This window comes from Dioscorea cayenensis, chromosome 11 (assembly GCF_009730915.1).
Source record: "Dioscorea cayenensis subsp. rotundata cultivar TDr96_F1 chromosome 11, TDr96_F1_v2_PseudoChromosome.rev07_lg8_w22 25.fasta, whole genome shotgun sequence".
NCBI classification, from domain to species: domain Eukaryota; kingdom Viridiplantae; phylum Streptophyta; class Magnoliopsida; order Dioscoreales; family Dioscoreaceae; genus Dioscorea; species Dioscorea cayenensis.
The window spans coordinates 2,830,068-2,844,270 of NC_052481.1; the positions used below are offsets into that span (position 1 = coordinate 2,830,068).

At 31.1% G+C, this 14,203-nt stretch overlaps 1 protein-coding gene across 2 annotated transcripts; it reads left to right on the forward strand.

Annotated features, from left to right (window-relative positions):
• The first annotated feature begins 1,428 nt into the window (after window positions 1-1,428).
• Window positions 1,429-13,994, forward strand: LOC120271477 (MADS-box protein SOC1-like). Of its 2 annotated transcripts, none has more exons than XM_039278158.1 (8): window positions 1,429-1,535; window positions 1,666-1,847; window positions 12,144-12,225; window positions 13,106-13,170; window positions 13,251-13,350; window positions 13,435-13,476; window positions 13,553-13,594; window positions 13,672-13,994. In XM_039278158.1, the coding sequence occupies exons 2-8, from the start codon at window positions 1,666-1,668 to the stop codon at window positions 13,807-13,809; spliced, it is 651 nt and encodes a 216-aa protein (XP_039134092.1). In that variant the 5' UTR covers window positions 1,429-1,535; the 3' UTR covers window positions 13,810-13,994. The 2 variants fall into 2 exon arrangements, with proteins under 2 accessions (XP_039134092.1, XP_039134093.1); XM_039278159.1 differs by having other exon boundaries at window positions 13,109-13,170.
• The last annotated feature ends 209 nt before the right edge of the window (window positions 13,995-14,203 follow it).

Consider the following 14,203-nt stretch of genomic DNA (forward strand, 5'->3'; position numbering starts at 1 on the left):
TTTTATGTAAAATATGATTTAGTATAATTCATAGTTGAATATAAATTATTGGAAATTGTAGAAGTATATTAAAAAGAGTAAATTTGAAAAAAAAAATATTTAATACTTCACAAATTTTTTAAATAAATAAATAAAAAGAATCGGAGAAATCTTCTAAAATGGAACAAGTAAAAAAAGGATCGAAGGGAGTATAATATATGTTTTAACCAACAGTCTCTTGTCTTTTTGATACCAAATCCCTTGTGTAGGATTTTCTTTTGGGGGAAAAACTTGGATTGAACTCTAAATCTCACTCAAAATAAGGATACAATTGTGTTGAGGTATTAACTCCATGTCTATGCATGTTCCTAACTGCTTTTAAATGATTTATATACATATATTATGACAAAGTGTCCTAACTGCTTTTAAATGATTTATATACATATATTATGACAAAGTGAATAAGATATGTCAGCACTGTGCATAGGTATGGAATTAATACCTCAATAAACTTATGGCCTCACCTTACGTGAATAGAGGTTCAAACTCATCTCTTATATATGACATATTCACTTTACCCAAGAGACATGTTGCCAATAAATCAAAAGATCATTGGCGTTTGAATTATATATATATATATATATATATATATATATGATTTGTCATCCATGGACGTCCTCATATGAAGTTTAATGGGTGAGATTTTGTTACATTACTATTACATCATCCCACTTTTTAGTGTGTAATTATCCATAACAATACTATTCACCCACTTTATACTATTTATAATTACAGTACTGTTTCATAGATATTGTATCTACAAATGTCTATTATCTACAAATATTTTCAGAGCAGCAATTCTCATTCCTCACACACACACACACATATATATTGGTATATGTTTTTGTCGTTGATCCATAATATAGAGCTGGTTATCACAAACCACTTGTTTAAAATTTCCACCTCCAAGACCACTCCGCTGGGGGAATGGGGTGTGTATATCTATATTAAATGTACAGAAATAATGACTCCACTTATCAAAATATAATTCTATTTCTAAATAATGATAGTTCAAAAGATCATATTAATAAGGAAACTTAAAACTTAAGCTTCGCATGATATTTCAAATAAATAAATAAATAACAATATACTATACATTTTTAATTAAAAAAGAGAGAGGTATATAATTCGATTGTTTTAATAAACCAGCATGGGGTTTTGAATTAAAAGTAAACAAATATCTGACAACTTGTCACTTCATGACTTTTTTGGTTAAAATATATAAAATTGATAATATTGGATTTTATGAGGATATATATGAAAAAAAAGGTTTATTTGTGGGTATATTATATATATATATACTTTAAATGGAGGTTTGATGTGATGGAAATGGTCCCCCCATTCTCTCAAAAAAATGAAGATTTTTTCCTCCTTTTTTTTCATCAAAGTGTGGTTTTTTCCAACAATAAATAGATGCTTCTCTTTTGTTTCCTCTTTCTATCTCTTTCTTAATCTCTCCTTCTCACCTTCTCTTGCTATTATTGGTCATATTCAATGTATGCTTTTCTTCTTCTTGATCTTGATATTCTTGTTGTTGTTCTTGTTGTTCTTATTAGTTTAAGAATTTTGAAACGCTGAGATCTTTGTGGTTGATGTTTTGATGGTGTTTTTGGGGGTGGGTTGTAGATGGGAAGAGGAAAGACGGAGATGAGGAGGATTGAGAATGCTACAAGTAGGCAGGTGACCTTCTCTAAACGCCGAAATGGACTTCTGAAGAAGGCCTTTGAGCTTTCAGTACTTTGTGATGCTGAGGTTGCTCTCATCGTCTTCTCTCCGCGTGGCAAGCTCTATGAGTTTGCTAGCTCCAGGTGATCTTCCTTCTTTCTTTAATTCATTTCTTTTGTTTAATTCTTTGTTTCTCATAATATAATTCATTCATGTTTTTTTTCAAAGATCTTGTTTTTCTCTTCTTTTTAATTTTTTTAGTTTTGAAGAAATTTTGAGTGTTTCTGGCCTTGAATTTGATCTAGCCATCTAGTTAATTTGAAATCTATCCTTTTTGGGGCAGAAGGTTAAAAAACCAAGAGAAAAACCCTAAACATGTCTTAAAAAGTAAGCAATAGTACAGTACCATTTGCAGAAATTTTATAGGTATTCTATTTTTTTTTTTTCAAAAAAAAAGATATATACAAAAATGACGCTGTTAGACCTTGAGAACGAACAATTTCCCATGCATGTGACTTCTGATGAGTTTTCACAAACAAAGTACTGACATCAGTGAAAAACACTCGATTGAATTGCTTCTAGGGTGGCGTGTATAGAAGGAAGCAAGCCTTACTGTTCCATTGGTACTTCTAAAGTATTTGCTTGCATCAAAATAGCATTGTTTTTTGTTTCATTTTTAGGCCTTGAAGTTATTTTTGTTCTTCTCTTTTCATTTGGTAAAATTCTGTCAAAGGGTTGTCACTAGTTTAGACTTTAGACAGAGATGAATATTGAATATAGTTGTTCTTCAACAATAGAGTTTATGTTCAAAGTTTGAGAATTCCTGAACTCATGATTGCATCTCAAGTTCTTCCATTATTTGCTGTGATACAATGTAATATTCATTGATTCATTTTTATGTTCTAACATTATAAGGAGCATGATTTCCAGTAGAGTTGATTCTTTCTTATCCCAATTAATGCACTTAACCGTGTGATGAACTCTCCTACACAGGCACAACTACCAAGGTAGAAGTGGTTATTGAGAGGCCACATTTAATTAAATTAAGAAAAGCTTTTTAGGGTTTTTTTTTTTGCATGGAATAATATTATATTTAATGGATGTTAGGGGTTTAGCTCTTAATAAGGACAATGATTAAGACACACTTTGAGTTGGTTTTAGTTGTTGGTTTGAGTCGTAAATGAAAATATTTCAAGTATTACAGTAACGTAAGTGGTTGAGTTACAACTACTAGCTTATATATGTTTAATGTTTAATGGATAACACTAAAATTTTGTGTGTTGTTCCCTACTTAATTCACACAATTACCATACAAAAAATTACAAAATTAATATGATACATTTTGTACTATCAACTATTTTATGAATGGTTGTCAATATTCACCATTTATTTTTATAATTATTAAAAATTATGAGTTAATGACTGTATTTTTAAATTTCCAAAATATATTAATTAATAATTAATTATTAAAATATTTAAGGGATGGAATTAGGTTTTCATAAATAACTCAAAAAATTATTTATGAGTATAGTGTGGCATTTTTAGGACATTATGATATACTTGAGATTTAATAAGGCATTTGTCTGAAAGGCAAAATAAATAAGAGGAAGATCCTCCAAATTTGATTTAATCAATTTAAAACCATATTGATGGTTTCACATACTGCAGTGTGAAAAATTATTCTTTGCTTTCACCAATTGGGAATTGACCACCAACAAAGCATTTATTAGGTGACCTATGACCTAAAAATCGCTTTCCACATGAGAAAAAAGAAAATATAATAAAATAAAAATAAAAATAAAAAGGCCATGGTTCATTGCTTTCTCTTAAGCAAAACTGTGATTTGTACCTATTGTTTAGTTCATATTTAGCATACCATGTTAGATCTAATCCAACTAAGACTAATTTCAGTTAATATTTAGGACTAAGTGAACTTTATGAAGAGTTTAGTAGCTGTGAATTTTTTTGCTCCATTCAATAATGGATGAGGACAAACAGATGGCATGTGGAGAATAATAATGGTCCCAAGAGTTGACATAGATGAGAAATGAATGAAAAAGTATCATTTTGATAGCCCGGACTTAAAAACCACAGCTGATGAACTGTAACACTGAGTATGAGCTTCATGTTGATAAGGTATACAAAGCAGTTCAGACTTATGATATCTAAGCCCCAAAAGCTCAGTGACAGAATAAGTATATATAGGATGTGCCGTGACGAAAGATTTTCATTTCTATCCTACTTGCAAAAAGTGAATCGAAGTGGAGTTTCTAAGTATTACTTGATTTGCTTTGCTAATGTTTCAAAGTGAAAGCAAGAATTTTGTGTCAAAAGTAGAAGAATTAGATAAATGGTGTTCATTGTCCCCCTTTTTTCTGTTTTTATCCATTGCATGCAGCTCTAACATACACTAAAAATCACGCATGTTTAGTGCACAAGTGATAAGAGGACTGCTCACATTAATGTCATATATAAAAATTTAACACGCACATAAGATGGTTATCACAACCTAACAAATAAATCATTGATGATCAATATGATTTTTTTTTTTTTATTTACAAATGCAATGAGCTTTGTTAGTTAAGGGTGTAGACAAGGGCCATGTGCTTTTACCTAGTGATGCAAAATTTTGAGCCATAAGCTTGTATCCACACTAGAGATTTGTTACTACCACATACTTGCATTGGGATTTAAACTCGAAATACTTAAAATTTCATATCATATTTTTCATAGTGGAGTCAATGCCATTGGGTTAGGAACCTTTTGGTTCATAAATGATCAAATTAACAATAAAGGACTAGGCATTATTTCAACAGTAATCTTCTCCTTTATAAGATTTTATGAAAGATGTTACACCTGATTTTAACACCCATATTTAATTTAGATCTGTTCATCCTCAACTGCTTTCTCTAATAAAATAGTGCTTGATTTGATATGCTTTGCACAACTACATTTAGAAGACTTCTTTGTCATAATAGAATAGCTAGTTTTTCTCTCTAAAATCTTTTGTAGAGATTTAATTCTAAACATGGGCCGTAATCATTGCTTGGGATAGTTTAGGATTAAAAGTTGTGTAAGAATTAAGATTACTTGTTTAGATGTTAGCGGTAGTTTGAGAATTTCAGTTTTTAGCATGCATAACTAGATCAACTCTTATAGGTTTGTTTTCAATTTTGTTAAAATTTAATTTTATTAATAAGTGTAAAAGCCTAAACATGCTTTAGTTTAAATAAATTTTTCCTATGCAAACTTTACTTTGATAAGTTATCAAATTTTGATAAAAAGATACTTCTTTGGAAGTTATCAAATTTCGATAAAAGATAGATAAATTGTTTTGGAAGAAAATCAATATTTTTTTAATTACTTTTATTTTATTTTTATCTTACTGTTATATTTTGAAGTGTGATTGCTTTTATTTATATTTTTAAACTTTGAATATTTCGATTCTTTAGGTGCAATTGTTTAGAAACTTTAGGTCTGATCGCCTAACGTATCCTACATCAAGATTCTTCAAAGTACATACCATGAATGAAGTTCCTTGTTACTTGGTATATATTATGATAACGCTGAGAACAATGTAACTTTTTGTTGCTTCATATGCCATCTATACTCTTAACCAATCATTAGGGTAGAGCTTACCTAACTTCATTTCTTGATTCTTTTTTTAATAAATATGCTCAAATTTCAAGTTCACTCGACACAAATCAACAGTTCTTTGGCAACTTCAAAATAGATCTTGCCTAGTACATACAAACAAGAAATTAGGGCGTATATGATGCCCGTTTGTCCTTAATGTTAAATGCAATTTTTTTTTTGGATAAAAATGGATAAACCACAAATTTATTGAAAAGGGAACAACAAAGAGTAGTACAGAGCAGAAAAACAAAGAAAGGTAGATGCTCTCACCAGAGCTGAGGCACGAGTACAACTGAAAGAAAACTAGGAAAAGACTGTAAATAGAAGATAGCAACTCTGTAGACGAAAGCCACCAGCAGGGGACACAAGTCTACAAAGCTGTGAGAAGAAAGCTCTACTCCAGAGCTGGATTAGATTCGAGTTTGCCGGAATTGTTTGAAACCCTAGCGCTGATGAAGTTGATTGAGCGTTTTATCTTCTGAGTAGCCTCTGCAAGAGTCTACTGATGATTATCTGCAGCCACTGAAAACCATGAAAGTAGCATATTAGCAATTTTAATCATTAAAGAGTGAGAAGGCAAAGCTGTAAATTGAAATATGCGATTGTTATGCTCAAGCCAAATGTTCCACAAAATGGCTCTAATGCAAAGATCCCAAAGGGGTTGACATTGAGGTTGGAAGGAAGTAATCCAAGTAGTCCAAATCATCGATATGGAAGAGGGAGTGGAATGTATTTCCAATAAATGTGTAAAGAAGGACCATATACGTGTTGAATATAAGCAATCGATGAAAAGATGATTAACAGTATCAGAGGCCCTATGGTAAAGTACACATGTATCAGTGGCATTTAGTGAGTTACACTCTTTTTTAAAGAGATTTGAAAGGGTTAGAATTTTATCTACCCTAGCAAGCCAGCAGAATAAGGTGATTTTACTTGGGCAACTTATTTTCCTGAATTGCTTATAAAGTGGACAGCGAGTACCTCCATCGATAAGAAACTTGTAAAAGGATTTTACTGAGAATGTTCCCTTTTATTTAGAGGCCAAGTGTAAAAGTCTTCTTGATCACTGGAACAATCAGGGATCACTTCCAAAAGAGGAGATAACTCTTCAGTAGAGTAGTTAATGAGGAGATTTTAAGGGGAGTTGATTTGTTAAAAAAACTGGCGAACTGTGATCGAAGGAGAAATACAGTCATTTAACAAAAAAGGCCACTGGTCTTTCAGTCTTTTCCCTGAACACCATCTATCAAACGAAAAATAGGTGTTTTTTGGTTTTGAAAGGCAGGAGAGGAAAGAGTGTAGGAAAGAAAGTACCCCTGCCTAGAAAAAGGATTTATTTCTTGGAGATGGCTGAAAAAGAGGGCTAGCAGAGTTTCTGGTAAAGTAGTTAACTTTAATAATTTTGGCTCAACAACTTTTAGGGTTAGAATTAATTTTCCATCACCATTTTCCAAGGAGAGCACAACTGAAATCCTGTAGATTGAGTATTCCCCAACCACCCATGTTCCGGGATCTACAAATATTTTTCCAGGCAATCAGTCTGAAACCTTTTGGTCCAAAATCAGGACCTTTCCAAAGAAAGTCCCTACAAATCCTGTCTATGTCTTTAATCACCCAGTCTGGAAGTTTAAATACAGACATCCAATAAACATGAATAGTTGAACGAATAGAGTTTAGAAGAGTTAAGCGACCTTACTTCTCATCATTCTTCTAGAAGGTTGCATCAAGATCTTCATTTCTCCTCTTCCATACGATTTTCATATGCTATTAATGTTGGAATAGTCATAATATATGTATTTTATTTTTTTTACCATATGTGACAAGCATATATTCAATTAGAGGTATACACAGACTGAGAATTTGATCTTCCAACCTGTGTGCCATCACCCGATGACACCGGATTCGGGCTACAGGCTCAAAACCGTAACTGGGGATCTGTTACCACTATTGCATTACGCGGGAATTAAACTTGAAACTTTTAAATTCCCACACCAATGGCAGTGGGTTATAAATCCTTTGCCATTATAACAGATATCATTAATATATTCTCTATGTTTTTAAATTTTTTTGACAAAAGAAACAAATTTTTTAATGTATTTTAATACTTAAGAAGTAGTGAAATAAATTTAAATAACTTGTTATGTACTTGTTGATGAAGTGTCGAATGGTTTCTTCATCATTTTCTACATGTCTTTTATGAGGTTTACTAACACCGTAAGTCTAAAAGATAATTTTGCTTGGTTTATGTAGATATTCCGTCATATTTTCATCCTTCATTTTTCTCTTTCATCATTTGGTGAATTAGATGATGTTTAAGCTTCTTAATACCTATCTCCATCCTAAAATGAAACTTTTTCAAAAAGAATGGCCTTCATCTTAAAAGTTCAATAAGTATAGTTATGAATACAAAAATATAGTAGAGTGATGTTCAATGATTATATCATGCATGTTTGAACTTGCAATAATGATCTTTTTCATCCATATGAAGGATTTTCTTAGAGTTGTTTTTCATCTTCTTTAATGATATTATATGTGCTAGACACAAACAAAACCAAGCTAATCACAGAAGATGGGAACCAAAAAATTTGTTCATAGACCTCCAAAATTAAAATTAGTTTTGTTCAAAATACAATCTAAAGATTTCTATGCTCTCATAAAAAGAAAAAAGAAAATTATGGTTACTAACATACTGCTAAAAGATATTATCACTCTTTTAAATTAAATTGGGATAAACACTTAATAAAAGACAGATACATAAATAACTTAACTAGTTATTAAGACTACTTTAACAACTTTCCTCAAATTATTGATGTGGTGAATATGAGAAGTTTGCCTTAAAAAAATCTTGAATGAACCCAAGTGTGGGTTTTTGTGAACTTATCATTTGTTGAAAAGTCCAAATACAGGTGAGAGCGATAGTACCATGCTTGGAATGTTAGTAAATATACTGACAATCAGCTCCAGCTTATTTAGTCTGCTAGTGAAAATTGAGTTATGTGTAATGATTATAACAATTTTATTATTACAAAAAGGATTGTAGACTTAGATTAGGGAAGACACAAAAAATTTAAGGCCATCAAAAGCAAATATTCCTAGTTGTGGTAGATGATATAGAATGATACCTGATCTCAACAGAAGACTAGTATTAACATATTATTCTTGCTCTTCTAAGATATCAAAGTATCCCATAAATAAAAATAGTAAGTAAAGTAAAATGACAATATGTGATATTTCTCACCCATTTGACATCAAAAAGTTTATGTTAGACCAAATATAAAGATGAAAGAAACAATAATTCATAAGAATATATGATTCACAAGTATTGAAAAATTTAATTGGTAGCATAGTAATGACTAGTGCATGAAGTGGAGTCGAACTTATTATTTACATTTATAGCAAATTATATATCAAAAGTAGAATAGTTGTATGTTATACAAAAGAGCTGATAACTTTTCGACATTTAGTGTGACCAATAAAAAGTTCACCATCGAGTGGAGAAAGCTTAACATTGTCCTAAAAAGACAAGTAATTAACTTTTCATTTGTACGACCAACTTTGTCAACAATATCCAATATATATTTCATTTAAGACAAAACATGACATGAGGTGATTGAGCTATTTCAATACTAAAAAAAGTAATGTAAAGAACACAAGTTTTTTTTTTTTTTTGAACTTAGCATGATGATACTTAAGGGATACCTTGGGAGTCAACTTTAGCATGATGATACTTAAAGAAAAAAAATACCTTAAGAGTCATCTTTCGTAGTAATCATGTCATGTACATATATTAGTAGATTTTTTTTTTCCACGAGAAGTGGTAGAATCAGAAGGAGAATTAAAAATCTAAAATGAATAATGTTGAATTAAACTTTTTAAACCAAGCATGAGGTACTTGTTTAAAATCATAAAGCCATTAACAAAGTCGAGATACCTACCCTTCAACATGAGGTAAATATGAAGGAGGATACACATATACCTCTCTATATAAATCTCCATTTAGGAAAGCATTTTTGGCATCCATCTAATTAAAAATATGATTGATTAGAAGAGATAATGGTAAGCAAAACACATGTGGATGTTATTTTTGTTATAGAAACAAATGTCTAATCATAATTAATACCATACTCTTGAGAAAACGCCTTTTAGATGTGTTTTACAGTATTGAAGGGACATGTTTGCCTTTATGTTGATCTTATATATCCACTTACAATCAATGGTATTTTTACCAATGGGTAATGGAACAAAATTTCATATATGACTTTTGCGTGAAGTATTAAGTTTTTATGGATAATTTTCTATCAAAGGGGAAGAGAAAACGCTTCTTTGATGGATAAAAGCTTATTAGAAAAGTGTATGAAAGATAAAAATGAGCAATATTCAGATGAATAAATGATTGACAACTTAGTTAATAAAGTATACCTACATACAAATCAACCAGCAGAAGGTGGTTGGATACATATAGGATAAGGAACAAGCGGAGTATGGTCAGAAGATGTAGAAAGAGATGATAAACCTCCTTAAGTACCTTGTCTTGGTGGCTTTAAGATGGGAGTGAAAACATTTGTAATTGAAGAACACTAATGAGTATTCTAGTTTAGAACTAAATTAGTCATAACTGCTTTGTAATTCAATAATTGATCAATGATGACTACACCATGATATTGAGAATAAGTGGAATTATTAGATAAAGGAGAAGAGTTACTAGACAAAGAAAATAATGTAATTGTTTTTGAAAAATCTACATGTTGAGCAGTGTATAATAATCAATTTATATTTGGACAGAAAAACAAATATCCATTTTGATCAATTCCATACACAAGAAAAATACACATGCGTGAGTTAATAGATAATTTTCTACATTAGCAAATATAATTAAAAACCTCTCAAAGAGGAATAATCATGTGGAAAATGATACAATACAAGACAAGGATAAAGGCCATAAGTAAGAGAAGGAACACAACTAACAAGATATACAATATTTAGCACCAATTCACCTAAAATGCAGATGGTATATTTGCAAATTACAATAGCTATATAGCAATTTCTAAAATTTGATGATGTTTTTATGCTACATCCCATTTTGTTTAGGAGTAAAGTGGCAAGAGGTTTGATGAAGAGTCATATGCCAAAAAATGAGTGAATGTTGTAGATAGATATTCTCCACCAAATCATAATAAAAGTATTTGATGGACATACTGAAGTGTGTGTGAACCTAGATTATTTTGTGAAAGAATCTCTAGACCTATAAAAAGTAAAATTTGTGATTGTGGAAATTATCAAACCATTGTAGCAAAATTAGTATAAAACTTGTAAAGCCAGAACAATTATGCATCAAATAAATTAATTATAATGTATGTGCCCTTTAATATATGATCCATGATTCCATAATAATGTGAACCACCGTTTGTACTTATAGGTGTAGACTCTCTAATGCTTGAATGAGTTAAATCAAAATAAGATCAAAGATGAAACAGTGAAACTAGTATTAAATAGTGAGGAGAGTTTAGACAACTTGCTAAAGATTCCGAATGCTACACTCGTCCCGCTAAAGTAGTGATGTTCTAGGTGTCCAATTTTCCTTATGCTAAATGGAAAAAAAATTGTTGTCACCGCTTCAACATCATTGATGCTACAATACTATAGCTGCCAAGATCTCTTTTGATTTATTTATTATTTACAACTTGACTCATGGTACTATATTAACTGCAAACTAAACATATTATCTAGGCTCAATTCAATCTAAATACTCAAGCAAGTGGGGTGAGAGACATAGGCTTAGAGTTATTTATCAAATTAACTAACATGGGACTACAATTGACTCTAATAGATCCCCTTGATATATGTTAGTTTTTTTTTATTTAAATTTAATTTTTTTTTAAAACAATTCTTGTTGCAAACAAATTAAACAAACCAAATTAAACATGTCAAATGCAGGAATAAAGAATTTTTTTTGGTAGAACTCCAAACTCAGAAATAATCTTCACAAAATAAAAACTAAAGGTGTCAACACTCCTATAAAACAAACATGAGAATTAAGGTTACTATTATTATCCCTTTAAACCAAATTAAGATAAACAACCAATAAAAGACAATCACTTAAATAACCATACTATTAAATAATACTAATTTAACAAAGTAACCAAACTTCGATAAAAGATTATCGTAGCTTCTCAGCTATACATTTGCAAATGTTTCAAGAGAGAATTTATTCATTCCATGTTGTTATTTTTATTTTTGTTTTAAACATCTCTGACCTACTTCATAATATAATATATGTTTACTTTAGGAGAGTACATACTCCAAGAAAGTAGCTGGTGCTAATTGAATAATAATTATAACAAGCAAATGAATAAAAAATAATCCTCGTTATTATGTCAACCTACGCCGGATAAATCTGGATCTGGTTCTAGAGTTTATTTATGCATGCGAATGAATAGTTATTTTCACTTTCAAGTATAGCCAACTTTTTTAAACCAGAATAGAGAAAAAAAAACATTGTTAAATGTTAGATGCATGATGCATTGAGGATAAACATATCTGAGTTGCTGAAATGGAGATGAGCTTGTGAAACAATAGCTCAGAAACCATTTTTTGACCTTTTGATGTCCTGAACAAACTTATGACTTTACTGGTTAATAATTTTATTCTTACAAACATTGAAAAAGCTAATTGGTGTAATTTTTACTTGGCATGGGAGTTTTTGGCATTTGAACATTATGCATGTGAGCTTGTTAGGCTCATAATCATTGCAACAAATTGCAACAAACTGTGTTTGCTTATTTATTTTGTGGGTTTTTCTTCAGCATGCAGGAGACAATTAACCGATACATGGTGCATTCAAAGAACACAAACATTGAAAAGAGAATGCCTGAACAAAATGCACAGGTTAAGCATTTTTTGTGTTTCTTCTGTTCCTCCATTGTTATTGACCTATTTGCTTTTATTCTTTGGAAACTGATAGCCGAAGTTTTAAATTCACATGCATGCTCTTCTTTGTAGATATGTATATATATATCATTGGTGCTGGTTTTCAAGGAAAATAGAACTCAATCTAAAGTTCCAAAAACCGCTAACGACCAAATGGTCTATTGGTATACGGGTCTCTGATAGAGCTTTTCACCGAGTGGTGAGAGTTTGATTCTCGGCTGAGGGCACATTTCTGGAAGATGTGAGTGGTACGTGGTTGTGCGCGGATGGTCCCAGCGCCCATGTGTGCACAGGCCCCGCCCCCACTTGCTCCACCAAGGCTTGTGCACGCCTCTGACGGTTTAGCATGGCCTTCGAGCTGTCTGTTCCTCTTGTCAAAATTCCAAAAAAACCGCATAAGCATATCATGTCTCCTTGAGAGTTATTAGCGTTTAATAATTCATCCTAGTTTCATGTGAACAGGGATACATGTACTGTGTAAAGTTATTTTTAGTCCTAATCATTTTTATCTCTATATTTCCAAAATATTCAATATCAACCTGTACTTCATCCTTTTGTTAATTTCAATTCATATACTTTCAAAATCTTCAATATAACCCCCCCAAAATCATCTTTTTATCTTTTACATTATATTAAAACTCACATATATAGAGAAACCCAGGGCTTCATCTTAAAAGTTCTCCATCATGCTTGAAAGTTCAGCAGAAACTTTTTTGCATTGTGAAATTAGTCAGCTTATGACAATGAAGTATGATAAAAATATATAAATGACTAGTCTAGCGTGTGTCTATGTATATTATCATGATAAAAGACAGTAAGATTTGAATTGCTCTATCAGCAGCAATTGAAGCTTGAAGTTGCAGCCATGGCAAAGAAGATTGAGCTTCTTGAAGGCTACAAAAGGTGAAGTTTCTCAACCTTTTCAATTCAGTAATTTTCTATTCGATCAAATAATAATTATTATATGTTTGGAGATCCAACAGGAAGCTCTTGGGTGAGAGTTTGGGATCATGCTCAATGTTTGAATTACATGAAATAGAGTCTCAACTGGAGAAGAGCCTGAGAAACATAAGAGGGAAAAAGGTACCCGTGAAAACATAGAGCATTATGCACTTCATTTATTCTCTCAGAACTCGATAAACCCACTTGTTATTCCTTCTAATGAAGCAACACATGCTAGCTGAACAAATTGCGGAACTGAAAGAAAGGGTTAGATCTGAGAATCTTTTGTAGTCATTAATTTACAAAACTTTCATTTTCTGAATTACTTTGATGATATAATCAGGAAAAGACTCTCACTGAAGAAAACTTGGTATTGCGCCATAAGGTATATATACGTATAATGTTTATCTCTTGCAAACAAAAATGTCAGTCTGAATTACAGCGAAGTTATGTTTTTTGTAGGCAGAGGTTTCATTGCAGTTAAATGAGAATAGAGAATCTGTTGAGAATAATGAAAACGATGAAGAAGATATTGAAGTAGAGACAGAACTGTTCATTGGGAGGCCGGGGAGCAGAAGACAGTGCAACATTAATGCTTGATTGGTTTGCTAAGTTTTTAAATCATAATCCAAATGATTTTAGTGTTTTCATGGGTTGAATGCATGCTTGATTGCTCATATCCAGTAATATGTAATAAAAGTGGCAATTGTCAAGCAATAAAATGTAATATTTTCGTAATTTTTCTGGAAAACATATCAACAGTTAAAAACATAAGGCCTGTTTGTTTTGGTAATATTTCATATTCATATTCATATTCTTATTTCTAGAAAAATATATTTATTTTTGTATTTTGTTTGAAGGAAACATGTTTATATGATATAGTTTTACAAATAAATTTTTAGAAATGCAAAAATAAAATTGTGTTGTGTTTAGCTTAAATAATTTTACTACATTAAAGATGATGTATTTATGAATTCAGTCAATTATCATTCCT